This window comes from Mastigoproctus giganteus, chromosome 5, assembly GCF_048544385.1.
Source record: "Mastigoproctus giganteus isolate SK-2022 chromosome 5, ASM4854438v1, whole genome shotgun sequence".
Classification (NCBI taxonomy): Eukaryota; Metazoa; Arthropoda; class Arachnida; order Uropygi; family Thelyphonidae; genus Mastigoproctus; species Mastigoproctus giganteus.
The window spans coordinates 25,196,259-25,215,383 of NC_143579.1; the positions used below are offsets into that span (position 1 = coordinate 25,196,259).

General features: G+C 34.5%; 1 protein-coding gene across 2 annotated transcripts in view; it reads left to right on the forward strand.

Annotated features, from left to right (window-relative positions):
- Positions 1 to 18,583, forward strand: part of LOC150085247 (transducin-like enhancer protein 4) — a 328,990-nt gene extending 310,407 nt beyond the window's left edge. For both annotated transcript variants that reach the window (XM_090373931.1, XM_090373932.1), the window contains exons 18-22: positions 3,277 to 3,422; positions 6,207 to 6,318; positions 10,235 to 10,317; positions 13,948 to 14,128; positions 18,316 to 18,583. In XM_090373931.1, coding sequence (XP_090230057.1) covers positions 3,277 to 3,422; positions 6,207 to 6,318; positions 10,235 to 10,317; positions 13,948 to 14,128; positions 18,316 to 18,423 — 630 coding nt within the window. In that variant the 3' untranslated portion in view covers positions 18,424 to 18,583. The remainder of the gene's footprint in view (positions 1 to 3,276; positions 3,423 to 6,206; positions 6,319 to 10,234; positions 10,318 to 13,947; positions 14,129 to 18,315) is intronic.
- Positions 18,584 to 19,125: the final 542 nt, after the last annotated feature.

The window sequence follows — 19,125 nt, forward strand, 5'->3', positions numbered from 1 at the left end:
CGGCTCTGTAATTACTTGTGTTGCCCTTTGATCCTTCTTTGTGAATTGGGGTCACATTTGCACATCTCCAGTCCATGGGTACCTCCCCTGAGTCCAAGGAAGCTCTCATAATTATGGCTAAGGGTTTGCTTACTTTCTTTGCTGCCTCCTTTAATATAACTGGATAGATCCCATCCACCCCAGGTGCCTTTCTTATGTTTATCTTCAACAATTTCTCCTCCACTTTGCTCTCAGTTATTACAAAATCATCTAGCTCACTGCCAGAATTTAATTCACCTCTGGCATTCCCCTCCCTGAATAACTCCTCATGTGTGAATGTAAATGCAAAATACTCATTTAGTTTGTTAGCTACCTGAGCAGGATCATCAACAATTGAACCATCGATATCCAGTGGACCAATCTGATTCATCCCCTTCCTTCTAGAGTTTGCATAAGTAAAGAACTCTTTGCTGTTTTTCTTTGCATCCTTTGCCAAAGATTTCTCGTAAGGTGCCTTTGCTTGCCTAACCTCCTTTGTGACTTGGTTACAGACCAGCTTATATTTATCATAGGCTTCTGTGTCACCCATTAATTTATATGTATCCCATGCATTTTTCTTCTCTGCCGCATGTCTTATTAGTTCATCTGACATCCATTTAGGCCTAAACCTTGAACAATATTTCTTAGTTGATATGAAAAGCCTAGTAGTTTCCAAGATTAATTCTTTGAATGCTTCCCATTTTCAATTTGCTGTTGGTAACGTCATTAGTTGGTCCCACCGTATAGAATTTAAATACTCTCTCAGATCTCCGTAGTCGCCTTTACAAAAGCAAAAATCCTTCCCTTTACCCCCGATGGTAATTACGTCTTTGAGTTTACAAATATTTACAAGTATTATCCCACTAGCTTCATATACATAAAATGCAAGGACATATCTCTCTCTATATGCTGTTACTGATATGTGCTTCTGATTTTTGCTGTTTTGGAGGTTTCTTTTGGCACATTGACTACTTTGATAATAGTTCTGGTTGGTTTATTCCTTATCATGTATGATTGATTTGCATATTATATGGGTTCATAATTCACAATAACTTTCTAATAAAAAAAAAACTGTACTTCCTCTGGAGTAGGGTGAAAGCAGGGGCAGTCACGGGTAAAGCAAGCTTATACAGCATCAGCCACAAAAAAAAAAAAAAAAAACCCTTCCCATTTCACTGATCCATCCATTCCAAATGTTTGTCTAGTTCTGCCTTGAGTTATTTAAGCTATGAACTTCCACAAAAACAGATGGAAGTTTGTTCCAGCAGTCAACTACCTGCTGGCTAAACTTCCATACATCTGTTCTACAACTATCTTTCCTCGGTTTGAATCTATGCCCCCTGTGTAATCTGAGCAAGAGGAAGAATCCTATCAGCATTGAGCCTGCTCAATCTATTCAAGGCCTTATACACCTCAATCAGATCACCTTGCAAGTGCCTAGTCTCCAGAAGCTGCAATTTGCAGAACTTAAGCCTTTCTTCATAAGAGCACCCCATTGTTATCTTCACCAGTCTTGTTGCCGTTCTCTGTACTCGTTCTACCTATAAGATAACCTCTAAACTTTATACCTTTTGGACTGTATTCTTAAAACTCAGTTTATTTTTATAACTAATTCCATACAGTAATTATGGAAATGCAAAATCCAGGCCTCTATTTTTGAACACCCTGCATAAATTTATTTATTTTTTATTTTTTATTTTTTTTTTGCTGTATTGCTTCAGTTGCAAATACTAATACTGTATTAATCCTTTAGGGCTAAAATATAAATTGATGAACATTGCTGCAAGCTGGTCATTATTTTATCATTTTTTGTTGTAAAATGACAGATTTTTAAAATTAAGTCTGTGCTCATTGTAACTGATTAATCAATAAATGGATGAGAGCTTGTTCTCATATCAGTGTGTGGATGAAGTTGTGTATGACAAACTGGATATGAAGAGATTGAGCAGGAAATGGATGTGTACATGCAATCACTGAAGCACAGAGAAAGGCTAAGTGCCTTAAGAACAATGCTGTGTTAAGTGGGGTGAAGTCCACCTGTCACTTTCATTGCCATAATAATGGTTACTGCTGTGTTTAATGCCAACAGATATAAGGATAATTGGAAGATTGGCACGGAGGCTCTAAGACCAAAGAAAAACTACATTTTTATAAGTTTATTATAGGTGCTCGTAAGTCTTTTTGTTTGGAAGAGTCGGTGGAAGGTCAGGAATTTATTGTTCCTTTTTTATTTGCTAATTGATTATAATGATTTAATAGTATATCTAGAGTAAGATATATTGTGTTCATAAAATATGTTCATAACCTTGTTATAAATATTTACTTGGCAGATGCCTAACTTTCTTTTTAATTTCTGAAAAATGTTTTATGGAAATTAAAAAGTTAATACTAATAAAGATCTAGCTTAATACCTATTTTGTGTATTTTGAATTCTACTCAAACAATACCAATACTTCATCGTTTCCTAATGAGTTGCAATACATGTATGTAACTTTTTCATTTTTCATAAAAAAATTCTGCTGAAATACAAAAAAAAAAAAAAAAAGCTTTAGACAAAACATAAACATAAATCTGCTAGTCTCATCTGTTTTCCAGTTTAAAAGAACATTAAACACATAAAATTTGAAACTATTTCAGAGGTACTTCTCAGTTGCTCCACTATGACCAGTTGATTAATTTTGAAAATAATGTTGGACTCTAGAAAAAAGGCCAATTTAGGACTAAAAATCAAAAATTAAAATTAGGTTTTCTTAATTTTAAATATCGGTCTTGGCAGTATCAATCTCAACTGTTTTCAGTATTATTGCTTAAACTCAGGTGATCAATTACATTCTTAAATTAGATATCTGGATTCTTTTTTCTCCCAGCTATAAAACTAAAAGAGAGAGAGAGAGGGCTATGAAATATTCTATTTCAAAGTGATACTAACAGTGCTTGAATAATTCTGCAATATACAGAGGGTTTTACTCCCCTTAATTCCATAATAAATAGTAGTATAAGCAATAAATTAATACATTCATCATTGCACTGACCATAAAATGCATCTTGAATTTTGAATAACAAAGGAAGAAATATGTTTAAAAGTCAAATTTTGCACTGTCACTCTTTCATAATTTTAAGGTTAGTTATAAATGTAATAGATTTTAGGTAGAATTCAGCATTATACAAATCAGGTAAATTATATTTAACTATTTGATTTATTAAAGCATTATAATTTTTAAAAGCTATGTAATAAAATTGTTTTATTTGTTCCTATAGCCTACACCTCGTATTAAGGCAGAACTAACCTCAAGTGCTCCAGCCTGCTATGCATTAGCCATTAGCCCAGACTCGAAAGTGTGTTTTAGTTGTTGTAGTGATGGCAATATTGCAGTCTGGGATCTACACAATCAAAATTTAGTTAGGTAAGTAAATTATAAGGGTTTTTATTTTTTTTTTTAACTACAGCATTGATTCTGTGTTGCTGAAAAACATAAAATAATAAATACACAAAATAACAATTGGCCAAGCACCGAACCCTGAGGAACTCCACTAATAACATTAGTTCATGTAGAGCAGTGTTCAATTATTACTACTGTCTGGGAGACAGCAGAGAGTGGGAATAAATGGACACTGCTCTACGTGGACTAATGTTATTAGTGGAGGCCCCCAAGGATTCGGTGCTGGGCCCATTGTTGTTTTGTGTATTTATTAATGATATTGATGAAGTTATATCAGGCTTAATGTCCAAGTTTGCAGATGAAACAAAGGTTGGCAGGGTTATGAAGATAGTAAAGACAGTATGCTACTGCAACAGGATCTAGAAAAGTTAGGTAGATGGGCTGAGAAGTGGTAACTGAAGTTTAATATTGACAAATGCATAAGTACTGCATATGGGTAGCAGTAACCCAAGAGAAATATATCAACTGTGTGGTACTACACTCAGGGAGGTGGAGAATGAAAAAGACCTGGGGGTAATTGAAATTCTCTGAGCTTCTAGGAATTTGGCTAGTAGAGACAAGGAGGTGATTATACCTTTGTATAAGGCAATGGTCAGGCCACACCTTGAGTACTGCGTACAGGTCTGGAGGCCTCATTTTAGGAAGGATGTAGAGTTGCTAGAACGAGTACAGAGAAGGGCAACAAGATTGAGAGGAACAAAGGGGTTTTCTTACCAAGAGAGGCTTAAATTCTATAAGTTTCAGCATCTGGAGACTAGACACCTGCAAGGTGATCTGATTAAGGTGCATAAGGCCTTGAATGGGTTGAGCAGGCTCAAGCCTGCTCAACCCATTAAGAACCTGAGGGGGCATAAATTCAAATTGAGGAAAGACAGTTGTAGAATAGATGTGCAGAAGTTTGCCTTTAGCCAGCAGGTAGTTGATTGCTGGAACAGACTTCCATCTGTTGTTGTGGAAGTTGATAGCTTAAATAAATTTAAGGCTGAACTAGACAAACATTTGGAGTGACCAGATGGGTGAAATGGGAAGGTTTTTTTATTTATTTATTTATTATTATTATTTATTTTATTTTTTGTTTTTTGGCTGATGCTATGCTAATGCTAATAGAGCCATGTCTACAGAAATATATTTCTCATAAATTGGTATTGGTTAGAACTTAACTGGTAAGATAAAGTAGCTGTAACTCCAGCAGTTTCTATCTCCATTTTCCTAGTGGAGATAAAAACTACCCCTTCTAATTTCTTATCACTTGCAGATGAACATGTTTATAATGCAATATTGTTGTACTGTTTTTGGGGTTACCATGTCCCCATTTCACCTCAGTTAATGACATCTTAGCTGATTTGGAAAGAAATTTTCTCAGTAATGAAGCTCTTAGTTTTCCTCTTTATAATTTATTTTGTCATTATTTGTTTAATAAAATATTCTTAACATGTTTTTTACATGTAAATAGATCTTTGAATTTAGATTCCTCTATGCCTGATAGAAAAAAAAAATAATAAAAAAATAATAGAGAAATCAAAATTTACATAAATTCAGTTTTCTTGCATTAAATTATTTTATCAGTATTAAATAGATTTACTTTGGAATCACAATGACCATATCACCACTTGGGGAAATAGCACTTCAGCAGTCAAAGATTAGTGAACAAATTACAGGTACTGTCATATCTTGTAAAGAAGTTATGGAAAACTTTTAGAATCTGGATTTTGGTGGGCTCCAGCATCTCTAATAAGGAAATATTTCTCCCCAAACACTATAATCAGCTGAGTTTCCAAATTCACTGATTTCAATATAAAGCTATTGAAGACTTGTGCAGTTCATCCAAATGAACTGAGGAACGTTTCAATAAACCTTCTGCTTACATGCTTTATTATGCCTTTTAAGTGGTGTTTAAAATTACCTGGCACTGTATTTTGGAACTGCCTCATTGTTTGCTTTATAAAATGATTTGAATGGAAATAACTGGACATTTAAATTGCTCTCTATTTTTGGATAAATTAAAATGACCATTAAATGCTAAATAACTAATTAATTAAATATATTATCTGCCTCTAAAATAACAAGTTATTGATTGCCAGGCAGTCTGAAGTTGGACAAAATTCTGATGCAGGCAATAGGGTGGTACTTCAAAATATTCCTGGATTACTTGGTGGAGCTGAGGTCAATGTCATTTTTTTTTTTTTTTTTTTAATATCATGTTTTCACTATGCTACAGAAAGAGACTAATGTCACAGAAATCATTGAGTAGAACTGTTGCATTGTCCACAATTTTTAAATAGCTAGCAACATTAAACATGCTTATTGAAAAGGATAAATGGACTTAGACCATACCATCTGATATATCTTCATACCATAATAGATTTACTTCTCCTGTTGTTGCTGTTTAGTATTTGTAGCAAAGCAGCCAAGGCTATGAGGCATCTGTACTGTCTCCAAATTGCATGCATTCTGTGGTTTGCTAATGCTGGAAAATAATATTGCCACCTGTTAATATTATAATGTACTTGAATGTCGCATGTCCCAGTGATACAAAGTCACATGCCATATAAAAAATTTATATACAATTGTATGCTTAGCTTCCTTGCTTTTAAAACATGTTTTAAAAGCAAGGAAGGAAACAGAATTCAGTATTTTACATGCTTTTTATTTTTTAATCATATCTAAATTATTATATAATATTTATATGTATTTATTATATAATAAATATATAAATAAAAATTTAAAGATTGTTGTAAACCATTGCAGGCAATTCCAGGGTCATACTGATGGTGCCAGCTGTATTGACATCTCAAGTGATGGAACAAAATTGTGGACTGGGGGGTTGGATAATACAGTCAGGTCTTGGGATCTTAGAGAGGTTGGTTATTATGAAAATATTAAAATTTTACATGAATCTTAAATATTATTTGATCAATACAAATAGGCAGCAGTATACTAGATTTTAAAGTCATAGGGGCATAAGACCTGTCTACATACACTTAATTGCTTTCAAAATTTAAATGAATAATTTTATGTTTAAATTCATTTTTATCATTAACTTAAAATATTTCATTGTATAATAGATTGAACTATTTGCCATTGATTTATAATACTAATTTCTTTTCTGTTGCTTAAAATCTTTTGCACAGCAGCCTGTCAAAAACCCAAGCAAAGGAACCCTCTGAAGGAGTCCTTGCTTATATTAAACTTTGCAGTTACTGCATTGGTACAGCAATGTTGACTTTCTCCTGACCTAATACCAACTTTTTTTTTTATTACTTATGAATTTATAAATTAATAAATGAATATATTTTTTTTTTGGGTGAAAAATTACAAGGCAAACCCAGTTTCAGTTTGCTTCCACTTAGTTTATTTCAGAATATGATAGGAATGAATTCATTATTAAAAAATCTTAAATGTTTTTGTAAAGAAGCTTACAAATATTATGGTATTGAAATGAAAAGGTTATTATAATTTTTAATGAAAGTATAATTTCAAGCAAATAGGGTTTTCACTGAAGAATATACAAAATTATCTTTATTTACTTGACTAATCCTTTCTGCTGTAGGAATTCCACAGGAAGATAACATCATAAATTTTAATTGAGTGGGATGGGTTTCATTATTTTTCTGCATGTGCCCTATTCATCACAGCATAGTTTCTAGTGTTATCCTATGATAAATTTGGTATTTATACTGAATTGCATCATTCTGCAACATAGTTTAAGGAAAAACTTAGTAACTATAAAAGTGAAATTCTACATGATACAGCAATGATTAATTTCTAACAAAATTGTTGCTGTGTCATGTAAAAATCATTAAATTGCAGGGTGTTAGATTTAATGGTATAAATGAAATCCATGATATGCTTCGTTGGTTTCTTTGTTTTCATGTACCTGTTTGCAAGTGTTGTGGTCTCAATGGAGGCTTAATAACTTTAAGAGAGAGAGATTTTTAGTGTGATAAATTTTTACTCTTTGAAGGTGCCTTTCTTCCCAGTACTCTGATAAATTCCATTAATATTTCAGGGTGGTTACGGTCTTTGATTATTTTCTTTTTAAAGGTTAGGGGGAGGGAGCAGCTAAAAAATTTCACAAACAGAGAGATGTACCTGTATTGGTGTTTATAAAGCAAGAAATTGTTTCTGCCACATTGCAGTGTCTGGAATTGTCGCTTTCACATTGATATTTCTACAAGATAAAGCCTTGTTAGTTCACATGTAATATAGAAACAGTCATAGCATTATTAGGGCTTGTTACTGTTTCCAGATAATGAAAAATATACACTGCTTGCCAAATAAGTGTGGAACACTGTTAAATATGAATGTCTTTGTTATTGAACACAAAGCAACCACCCTAATATGCAAGCAAAAGTTGTCACACATATTTCAGAAGCTATAGAGCAGAAAGCATTGTCTAGCATTGAAGGACGTTGAACTGTACCTATAGTTAAAAAGTTCCTATTTCATATTGGCTTCACATACTGTATGTGTTTCTTGGAGCACTGTTACAAATGTTGTTGGTTTATTTATATCATAATCTCCATAACATAACTAGATGCTAGCAGATCAGCCCAACCATGATGCACTTGCCTATTGTGTACTGCAAAATTTTGAAACAGACCAAGATTAGTTGTCAAAGGTGTTATGGACAGATGACACTCAATTTGTACTGAATGGATTGGTGAACATACTTAACTGTCATAGCTAGCTTATAAACAATCTGCATCATTTTCTGAAAACTGCAATTCTGCAAAAGTAGCTGTATTATGCAGATATATAGCAACATTTATGTTTGGACCTTTTTTTTTTTTTTTTTTTTTTTTTGGAAGATCAATCTTGGAGTGCCATGCATACGTTGTGTTGCTCACAAGCAAAATGAACTTGTCATTTAATAAATAGGTTGGTGTTGACATCCAAGACAGTTAATGTAATTAAGAAAGCTGCATAAGCAGCTTTCTTAATTGCTTCTGCTTTGTTGAGATATTCACCAGGAATTTTTCTGGCTCCTGGCCTCCAGGTTCACCAGATCAGACTCACACAGACATATGGTGTTTTTTTGTTTTTTTTGAAAGGGTGTTTTATAGAGATAACATGATTAATGCATTAATAGAGATTGGAATCTCTGATAGACCCTCAAGCAGAAAGAAGGGATTGCACCTGTAATACTCAATGGCACTTTAAGATCAATAACCTTGACTGCTTCAAACACTTCTTCCCAGCTACTGTATTACAATTCCTCTGCACAACATGGCCTACCTAGAAGTTGATAAGATGTGCAACTAGAAATACAGAGCTCAAGCCTTGCTGCAAACATTTCAGTGCATTCAATTGTAACAGAAGCCTGCCATGAAGATGTGTTCTTCTAGTGTGCCAACAATTTCATCAGATAGATGCCCTAACTGAAAAAAATTTCACTGATTAACTCTAAAATAAGCATATGCTCCTTCCAGCTAAGTATGATTTTAAATTACATAATTTATAAATATTATATACAAATGGTTAATTAAGCTATTTATTAACTATAATGCTGTTGTGTGTAATCTCATGTGCTATGTTATGTATTAATAAGCTCATATATTTTGTTAACACTACTAGCTAATCAAAACTGCAATCCCCCTAGTGCAAATGCTGTTGACAAGTTAAAACTGAATAAATAAATAAATAAATAACCTTGTTATTTATTTATTTATAAAGAACCAAGAACTTATTGAAGCATCGAGGTTATTTATAAGTAAATAAATAACATTGGTACTCAAGTGGATTGCTAAGAATTCACCTGAAGAACCAAATTTTGTGGCTTAGCCAATAAAATCAAATTGTAGCATTTAATAAAAATGATTGGTGTTGACATCTACTTAAGCAGTAATAGGTTTCCTTTAACATTTGCTGCCATGCATAAGATTGGAATGGTTGAAATAGGTTCCAGAAATAACACAAAGTATAAGTTGTATTTATTTCTCGAAAATTTGGTTAGAGATTTTCATTTGGAGATTTCCTTCAGTGTGGTACTTTCATCCCGATCCCACTACAACTGTACAGTCATTTAGAATGTTATATTTCTCTTGAGGATATTTGATATTTTGCAGATTCTGCTGCTTGATTTAAATTTTTTTTTTTTGTTTGTTTGTTTGTTTGTTTGTTATTGGCACATCAGCTTCTGTGGCCATAATGCACCTCCCGAGGTTTTTTCAGTACTCTGATCCAAGCCCAAGGTGGGATTCGAACCCAAGACCTTTGGGTTGCTAGGCAGGCACTTGACCCACCCGGCTAGCCCGGTCGGCTTAAAATATCTTATAACTGTATTTAAGGTACTGTACATACTTACAATTTCACTAGTTGAAGCCAGGGCTTGCTCAAGAGTATATGGCACCCCTTGGCCACATTGACTGATGACACCCCCCCCCCTGCCAATGCAAAGATTTTAATTTTTTTGATTGATTAATTTTACCAATTTGTGCCAAGATTTATGGGGTGAAATGCCCCCTAAACTTTGGCACCCCTAGACCTAGTGCCTACTTGGCCTTACCCTAAAGCCGGCCCTGGTTGAAGTTCATTTAATCAGTATTTTGCCTTTCATTCTCATTCCGCTTTACTTCTTCACTTCATCTTGTGCTAATAATGAATTGAATAGTTTTCAACACTTGTGTATAATGAGCACAAATTGCCCTAGTATTGCTCTGTATGTAGTTTACTTTCTGTGTGTGTGTGTGTATATTTTAGCAACCATTCTACATTGTGTATATATTCAGTGAAGCAAGCTTTTTTTTTAATACCCCCTCTCATCTTTTCCTTAGGGAAGGCAACTTCAGCAGCATGACTTTACCTCACAAATATTTTCACTAGGGTATTGTCCCACAGGAGAGTGGCTAGCTGTAGGGTAAGTTCAATTTTGATTAAATATCATAAGAAATAAATCTCAATACAAAATATATCTGTAGTGAGTAAAATATCTACAGTATTTATGCTTATCATAAAAAAATATGCTACTAGACTTGTTTTGCTGAAAGTTCATATTTTTGAACTGAGGCATTTCACAATGGAGACTGTTTTATTTTACTATAATTTTCTTTTTTTTTTCCTTTATATCTGTAATTAACTTGTATAATTAATGAACCGACACAACACTTACACATGCGTGAAGAAAATTAAAATTTTTAAATGAAATACAGTTTAACTCCTCTGTAATGGAGTGCCTAAATCATATTATAGAAAAACTATTGAATTTTCTGAACATCATAAGAAAAGATGATTTTGAATTGGCCATTCAGCACATTAGAATCAAATAAAATTGACACTGCAACTTTCATCCATTTGTACTTATCCCATATGCTGCCTAAAAGAAAATTAAGTAGCCCAGAGGATTATGGCCTTTCAGGTCACATACATAGGCCCTTAAATATTGTGAAAAAGATTGTATTGTCAAAGATGCTTGACATCAGGCACTCTGTGAAGCAATTACACAAATGTTTTCCCTTTTCCCCTTCTAAAATATGTTGCCCACAGTGTGGCATATTTTGGAAAGGGAAATCATTTTATTTTTATTGTACTGAACATTACTTTCTCTTTGGGGAAAAAATTTCACTACCTACTTGTACAATGAGTCTAATAAGGAACAGATTCTTTGAGATTGCCAGACAGGGCTGGCTCAAGGATATATGGTACCCCCAGGCCACATTGACTGATGGTGCCCCTTCACAGCGATGTGGAGATTTTCATTTTTTAGAATGATTAATTTTGCCAATTTGTGCCAAAGTTTAGGGGGCGTTTCCGACCCTGAAATCTTGGCACCTAGGCCAAGGTTAAGTGGCCTTACCCTAAAGCTGACCCTGTTGCCAGATTTTGAGAGGTTTTACCTATACCTACTAACTGATGTCAATTTGTTTTTTTTAACGTGTGTGTGTGTGTGTTCAAAACAGAGTTAATTATTAGATTAAGTTTGTTTATTAGATTAAAAGTGAGCATTAAATTATTGAATTAGCTATATGTAGTTAATATATACTTCTCCATTACTGATGATTCAAATCTGGTTTGTAGTCCTTTGTCAGATTCTCGATCTCTTAATGAATATATTTTTAAAATAGAAATAAAGAACAGTCTTTTTCAAATGAGTAAGGTTAGCTGATCACAAAAGAATTCACCACTGCTTTGGCATTTTTTCCAGCTCTGGAGACAGATCATGTTTAGAACTTGCATAATTTATAGTCATTATGTTTTGTGGCTGGAGTTCCACTGGTGCTGATCCAAAACGATCTTAAACTTATCAGAGCCCCGTTAATACAATATAATAAATTTGTAACCAAGGATAGTTCAAATTTTACTTAGACATTCAAGTGCAAGCTGATTGTGAACTGTAGGAGTCATGTGATATTACAGTCTGTTCAACATAGTACCCATCTTTCATCAGACTTTGCTTCTTCTTCTTCTTTGGTCCTTAGCTGGCAGCTGGGGGAGGCGGTTGGCCACGCAACCAGTATGCTGCTGTAGGTGCCGCAGGGTTTCGGACTTGCTCTGTGATGTTCTTCCATACCTTACGATCCATGGCTTCAGTCCTGGCGTGGTTAAGGTCGAGACGTCGGCTCTTCAAGTCATCTTCCACTTGCTTGGCCCACGTTTTCCTAGGCGCGGTCCGTTGGATGCTCCATTGGGTGGGTCGTTGTCTCCAAAGGAGTGTGGATGGTATTCTGTTCGTGCCCATTCTACATACGTGGCCAAACCATCTGAGCCTTCGCTTCTGGATTTGGTCGGCAATGGTTGGTTGCTGTTGGCATCTGGCGCGGATGGTATCATTAGTGATGCGGTCGCGAAGAGAGATGCCCAAGATCTGCCGCAGGCATCGCATTTGGAATACCTCGAGTTTGTTCAAATCTAACTTGAGACAAATCCATGTTTCCGATCCGTAAAGAAGAATGGGCAGGATCAAAGTCCGGAAGAGTCGGATTTTAGTCTTTGTGGAAATGTTGGTCCTCTTCCACAGACACCATTTGAGCGAGGCGAACGCAGTGGCCGCCTGTCCAATTCTGCTGTGGATTTCCATGGTGGATGCAACTTTCTTCTCCTGGACCAGCGACCCAAGGTATTTAAAGTCCTGCACTTGCTCGATCTGGACGCCTTCGAGATAGATGGTGGCTTGCGACCCATCTGTTGTCAGGGCCTTTGTCTTACCAGCATTGATCTTCAAACCGTATGGCCGGGCAATGCGGGCAATGTCGTAGAGGATGTCCGTGGCTTCAGCGTCGTTACCGGCAAGGATAGCACTATCATCAGCAAACATCAGGTCAGTCACATAGTGATCCTTGTCATATTGTATGCCCTGTCTGTTTCTGAATGCTTGCCTCATAATGGCGTCGACCACAATGTTGAAAAGCAACGGGGAGGCTACATCCCCTTGGCGGACTCCAGTTTGGATGGTAAATTCCTCAGATAAATCATTCTGGATGCGCACCTGGCTGGTTAAACCGTTGTATGCAGTTTGGAGGAGTGTGATGACTTTTCGAGGTACATGTTCAACCTCTAGTAGTTTCCATAAGGCAGGCCGGTGGACACAGTCGAAAGCAGACTTAAAGTCAATGAAAACAATGACGGTTCGCTGTCCACACCGGATCCTCTCCTCCATCAGATGACGAATGGCAAAGATTTGATCACAGCATCCTCGCCCGGGTCTAAATCCTGCCTGTTCTTCTCGACTGGTTTGCTCGCGATGTTTTTGCAGTCTTGACTGGATGATCTTCATAAAGACCTTTCCGATGATGACAGACTTTGCTTGATAATAGTTGCATACTATAAATTGACCTTTAACCTGATCCTGTACTCCATCCTTCAGTTTATCACTGCGTTTAATTTTCGGGCATTTGCTACCATTAGAGAATATAATTATTTGTCTTAAAATAAAACAAAAATAAAAAATTATAAAAAAAAAACTTTCCTCCTCCTCTAGAGGAGAAACTTGAATAATATCTCATTTCCCAGAAAGTACTAGTCAGCATCATTATTTGGGTAGAATTTCAACCCCTTCCCCATTATGTACTCATGTATATACAGAGTTTGTGGTGTGGTGTACATGGTGGTATTATAGACACTAGTTCAAAAGTGTAAGGAGCAGTCTTATTTTTATTCATAATTTTATGTTGTAGAACGCGTAGATCTCTTTACTTCATTTTGCTTTTGTATGCAATTTGAATAAAGTGTACGGAGGTTAACTGTCAATCATTTATGACTGGTAAATATGTTGCTTGCTGAAGGATTCTAACCACAGCATAAATTATGCTGTGAGTTATAGCAGTATAACTATTATATGAGAAAACACTTTATGCTTATTCATGATAGTGGTGATGCTCAAAACTTGTGCTGCTTAAATGCAGAGGGAAACAAATTAAGTTAGTCTGAACACACAATCAAGAGTCTAGGTTAGAATAGCAGTTTTTGAACCATTTACAGTGAAGTGCAAACTTATTTGTGTGGTAAATGAAAACATTGCTGTGAAGATAATATTTTATTTATTTATTTATAGAATGGAAAGCAGCAATGTAGAAGTTCTTCATTGTACCAAAACAGACAAATACCAGTTACATTTACATGAAAGCTGTGTTCTTTCTCTCAAATTTGCATACTGTGGCAAGTGGTTTGTTAGTACAGGGAAAGATAATTTATTGAATGCTTGGAGAACTCCATATGGTGCTAGCATATTTCAGGTAAGTTTAAACCTTTTCCTTATCTAAGTATATAAAATTAATAGATAATGTTGTAATAAAACTTTACAGGAAATGTGGATGCCTGATAGTATAAGTCCAGAAATCATAGCTTTGCCATATAACTGCAAATAAATGTGTAATAACATTTATTACATATTTGTTGTAGTTATAGGGCAGTTCTATTTAATTCTGCAACTGCAAATAGTATGGTGGTATATTATAAAAAGATGGTCTTTTGAGGTTTGTCTCCTTTCCTTTTAATTCAAAAATTTTTATAAATTTTGATATTCTCTGTTCTTAGCAGTAGATGCTGTAATTACCACTGCAAGCTGTTCCAGAATTTTTTTCTGGTTGTTTTGATCTTGGTTTGTGATTATGGCACTATTTATATGGTAAAAATAAATTATCTTTAAGAAAATTTTTTTTATTTGCTGTGTTTTTGGTTTGTTTCAGATTTCTGATAGTCAGTGCTGGCCTGAGATTTTTTTAACACCTCAGAGAAAATGCTGGATGAATACCCCTAGAATTAATTTCTTTTATTTATTTGTGATATTTTAATATATTGATACTTAGGTTTTGAGTCACTTTAAAATTTTACGTACATAGACAAAACAATGTAATACTTTCATGGATTCAGATAGGTTAAAAATTGAAACAATATATAAAATTAAGTTACTTTTCATTCAAAATTTAAACATGGTTAGAAAAAATTTTGTAACACCTCTTTAGTTATGTAATTTGCAGAAAAATATGATGATATACAAACCACGGCTGATAAACATGGACACCATCTTATGTGGATAATTGAGGTTAAAACTTTCAGAAAGTGCTTCAATCCATGGTCTAATGCTAATGGAGAAGGATAAGCACTTTTTTGACCATCATATAGTCTTTTTATTGTTTGAAGATTTAATTAATTTTCATTCATTTTGACTTGGAGTAATTCATAGGTAGAGTATAGACTATATGTATATTTGGATTCTTCACTTTTCTAGCTCCATTATGGTCCCAGTGGAGCCAGAAAAGCACAAGCTCGCTGTACATCAAAATGGTGGCAGATTAAAAATATTTAACCCCACTTTTAAATACTCCAACAGATCAAAGCAAGGTGAAAATTCTGACAGGGTCAAAAAAAAAAAAATAAATAAAAACACCAATCTTGTTATTTTGTTAAACGTATGCAAACACTGTACTCAGTTTCTTCCAATTTTTTTTTTTATTTTTCTTTAAGAATAAGAGTAATGACAACAACTTCCTTTATTATATGTTTGTTAAATATTTTCACATTATTATTGACATTATTTGTATAAGTACCATATGGTAAATCTCTTATTTCAGTGATTTTGTCAAATTGATAGGGTACATTTAACTTTTGTGCAGAATGAAGACATTATAGTTTACTGGCCTGGCCTGTGTGTTTTATTGTCTTTAAGGTTTCATGGGAACTAGTACAGCCATGTGATATATTGTTGGAATTGAGGAGGAAACTTAATGTTCTTTTGAATTTGTGCCAAGGTACCAAAGGACACAAGGTATCAGGATATTCTGCCAATAAATTTCATGCATTTTGTAGTCCATACTGTATTTGCTGGATATAAAAACCAGAGTTTCTGGGAGAAAAATTTGCTCAAGACTGACTAATAGCTTTTCTCCTCATTAATCACAGTAGATATTCACTTTGCCGCTCTCCACATTGCAACATACAGCTTCACTAGCATCGCCAAGAAAATTTTGGGGGGAAGGGGAACTTAATGTTTGGGGGAAGGAGGGAACTTAATGAAAAGGAGACCAAAAACTTACATCTTCAACAGGAATTAGTTTTTCTGTTTAGAATTGCAAAAATTCAAATAAAATCAGCCATCCTCCTCCTCCTGCTGTGTGGTATTTCTGTAATGGCAGGCATGTTATTATTAATAATAATAATAATAATACTGTATTTGCTTGAATATAAGCCACACCCTCAAAGTTCTATGGTCTTGAAATTAAAAGTGGGGGGAGAATTATGCACGATCCCATTATCATTTCAAGGTTAAGCAAATTTTTGGACCTGTAGATGTAGAATACTGACATATAGAATACTTGAAAAATAAATTAGTTTAGTGAAAAGAACTGAATGCCATGTGCTGTGACAACCGCTAACTCTGAGGGAATGTTAAAATGTAAATCTCTCAGAATTCTGTGTGCAGCAATCAGGATGACTCGGAATAAATAAATATCAGATTGCTCCATATAATATAAATATGTTAATTGAAATTATTGCACTGATTACAAGCCCTAACAACAAAAAATTTTTTTTTAAAAAATACAATATTTTTCCTTTAGGAATCCACTAATTAATAGAATTGATTCAAATCTAGTTCTGTTTATGAATCTATTGCCGTAATGGTGAACTATGTACCTTTACCACATCTGGCCTATCCATTTACAGGGTCTTTTTTTTTTTTTGTTTCTTTTTTTTTTTTAAGAACTGCTTATAAGCTGCACCTTGATTTTAAAAGTGTCAATTTTTGGAAAAATATGCAGATTATCTGTAGGTAAATATGGCAATGATAATGAGTTGGTTCCAGCTCTTTGTCATAATTTCAACCACAGCGTGCCTTTCTAAAGAAGTTAGAAAAATAACTTGTACTTCAGCACGTTAATAATATGTACATGCATTCAGTTTTATTGTATGCCAATCAGCATTTTTGCAATGTTGCTGTTATCTGTTGGAATTTTGATCTGTGTTTTGGAATTTGATTGTCACTCGTGTAGTTTACATATGAGGTGCTAACCAAAAAGTTATGAAACAGTTGCTTAATAGTACTACCAGTAGTACAAATTTTCTAGCAAGGTAATATAACATACTTTCATAGCAATTTTTCTAATCATATGGCATCATGGGTTGCATTCGTTATCTGTGTAAAGGTGTATCAGATGTGCTATGCAATGTTTTTATGATGTGGACACTTCAGAAGAACAAAGACTGTTCTAAACAACCTTTGGAGGGGATGAAGCAGGTTTATCAAAAGCACAAACATTCATGTGGGTTTGAAGTCAATGCTCCTGTTGCCATTTTTCTGACAGGTTCTGGCAGAAAACTAAATTCTCTGCATCCTCTTACTCTTCAGACTGTCCCTTTGTGACCCCTTGTTGCCAAAGATGAACTTGAATCTGAAAATAAAGTGATTTAATGATGTCTTAGAGATTCTGTAAAAATCACAAGGGATAATTGACAATATTATTTTTTAAAAAAAATGTTTCCAGCAATGGTGGAGATTGTGGTGTGTATCCAAAGGGGTTACTTCGATACAAAATTAGTAAGTTAAACATTAAAAGGGAGCTTTGTTTTTAAATATATTCTTCAGTTTTTAATAAGTAATTAAAATAAGTTTTTAAGTCATTAAAATGACAGAAATTTACCTCTGTGTTGTCTGTAGAATACTTGTGAGCACCACTCTTCAACTTTTAAAAATGAATATAAAACTAATTTGAATGAATTCTTGCACCCAAAGAAACAGTAATGCTTCAATGCATCTGGAATCGGGGCAATGGAGCCCCAAACCACCACCAAATAACTATGAGTGAAAGGAGAAATTTGTCAATTTATAAAACTGAGTGAAAATGATTTTGAAAACGATATAAAAAGTTAACTTCCTTAAGCTGACAGGGCTTTTTGATGCTAGTCATGATCACAGGATAGAAATGCAAAATGTGCACCTACCAGAATTTATAGAAAGTTGAAAAGAGTGGTGCTCACATGCCTTCTGTAGACAACATACAGGTAAATTTCTCTCATTTTAATTATGATTTCTTCAGTTTTATAAGTGGCAATGTAGTGACAATGATATAGTAACTTAGCAAGCACATCTACAGTTACCACATCAGTCTGTAATTACTGGTAGCCAGTTGTCGTGGCAATAGAAAATAATGTATAGTTAACAACATTTTCTTTCTTCTTAGTGAGAGTGCATTTTAATTACATCAATAGTAAGAACTGAACCAGAATTAGGTTCTATATGTCACATAATAAATTTATGTAATTTCAACTGTAATTTAATGGGGAATTGATGTTTACTAACCATTTATAAATATGTTTTTATTGGTTTGATATCTTTGTATAAGAACCTTTGCTTTTATCTTAAGTAAACTAACTAAGCCAAGGTATTACAACTATTTGAATTAATATAGTATGTTTGTTATTTCAGTCAAAAGAATCTTCTTCAGTGCTGAGCTGTGACATTTCCTCAGATGACAAGTATATCGTAACTGGATCAGGGGACAAAAAGGCCACTGTCTACGAAGTGATCTACTGACAAGAATGGGGTGAACAGTTCCTCCAAGCTTTATACTGACACCAAATGTACAGTCATCTTCAGGATGAAGCACAAAAAATGTGTCTTTCATATGTAACTTTGGGAAATATAGCAATCTGTGACTTCTGCACTGGTCACCTGGGAGCTCCGCATACTATGGAAGTGCTATCATGTGCATATATATGTATATATGTGTGTGTGTATGTATATATATATATATATACATGTATATGTTTGTGTGTTTGCGTGCACATGCCTTGTATACTGAAACGAATCTCATTTGTTAGGCAGTGCCAATATGTCAGCTCCTTTTCCAAAAGTATTGGAAATGCACGTTGCATAATGTACAGAAAGTTAAAAAAAATGTGCAAGTATCGTGTAAAATATCTGGACAGATGTGTGACATTCCTGCTACCATTGTGATGACCATTTGGATTAGTGGGTAGCACCTTGGGACTTCTTTTCGCCAAAAAGTGTGACAACTGCAAGACTAAACTGATACTTGTAAACATTGCTCAGGTCAAACCACATTCCACAACTATGACGACTTGTGGTCTCTTCAGTATGCTCACTCAAGTGATTCAGCCTATTCCACTGCCATAGTAAGGGTGGGTCGTTGTGGCTGCAAACGAAGTGGCCATTACGGAACGTCCTGTGCCGTACAGTTGTGCATCAGCAAAAACTGCTCTCCTCTTGGATCAT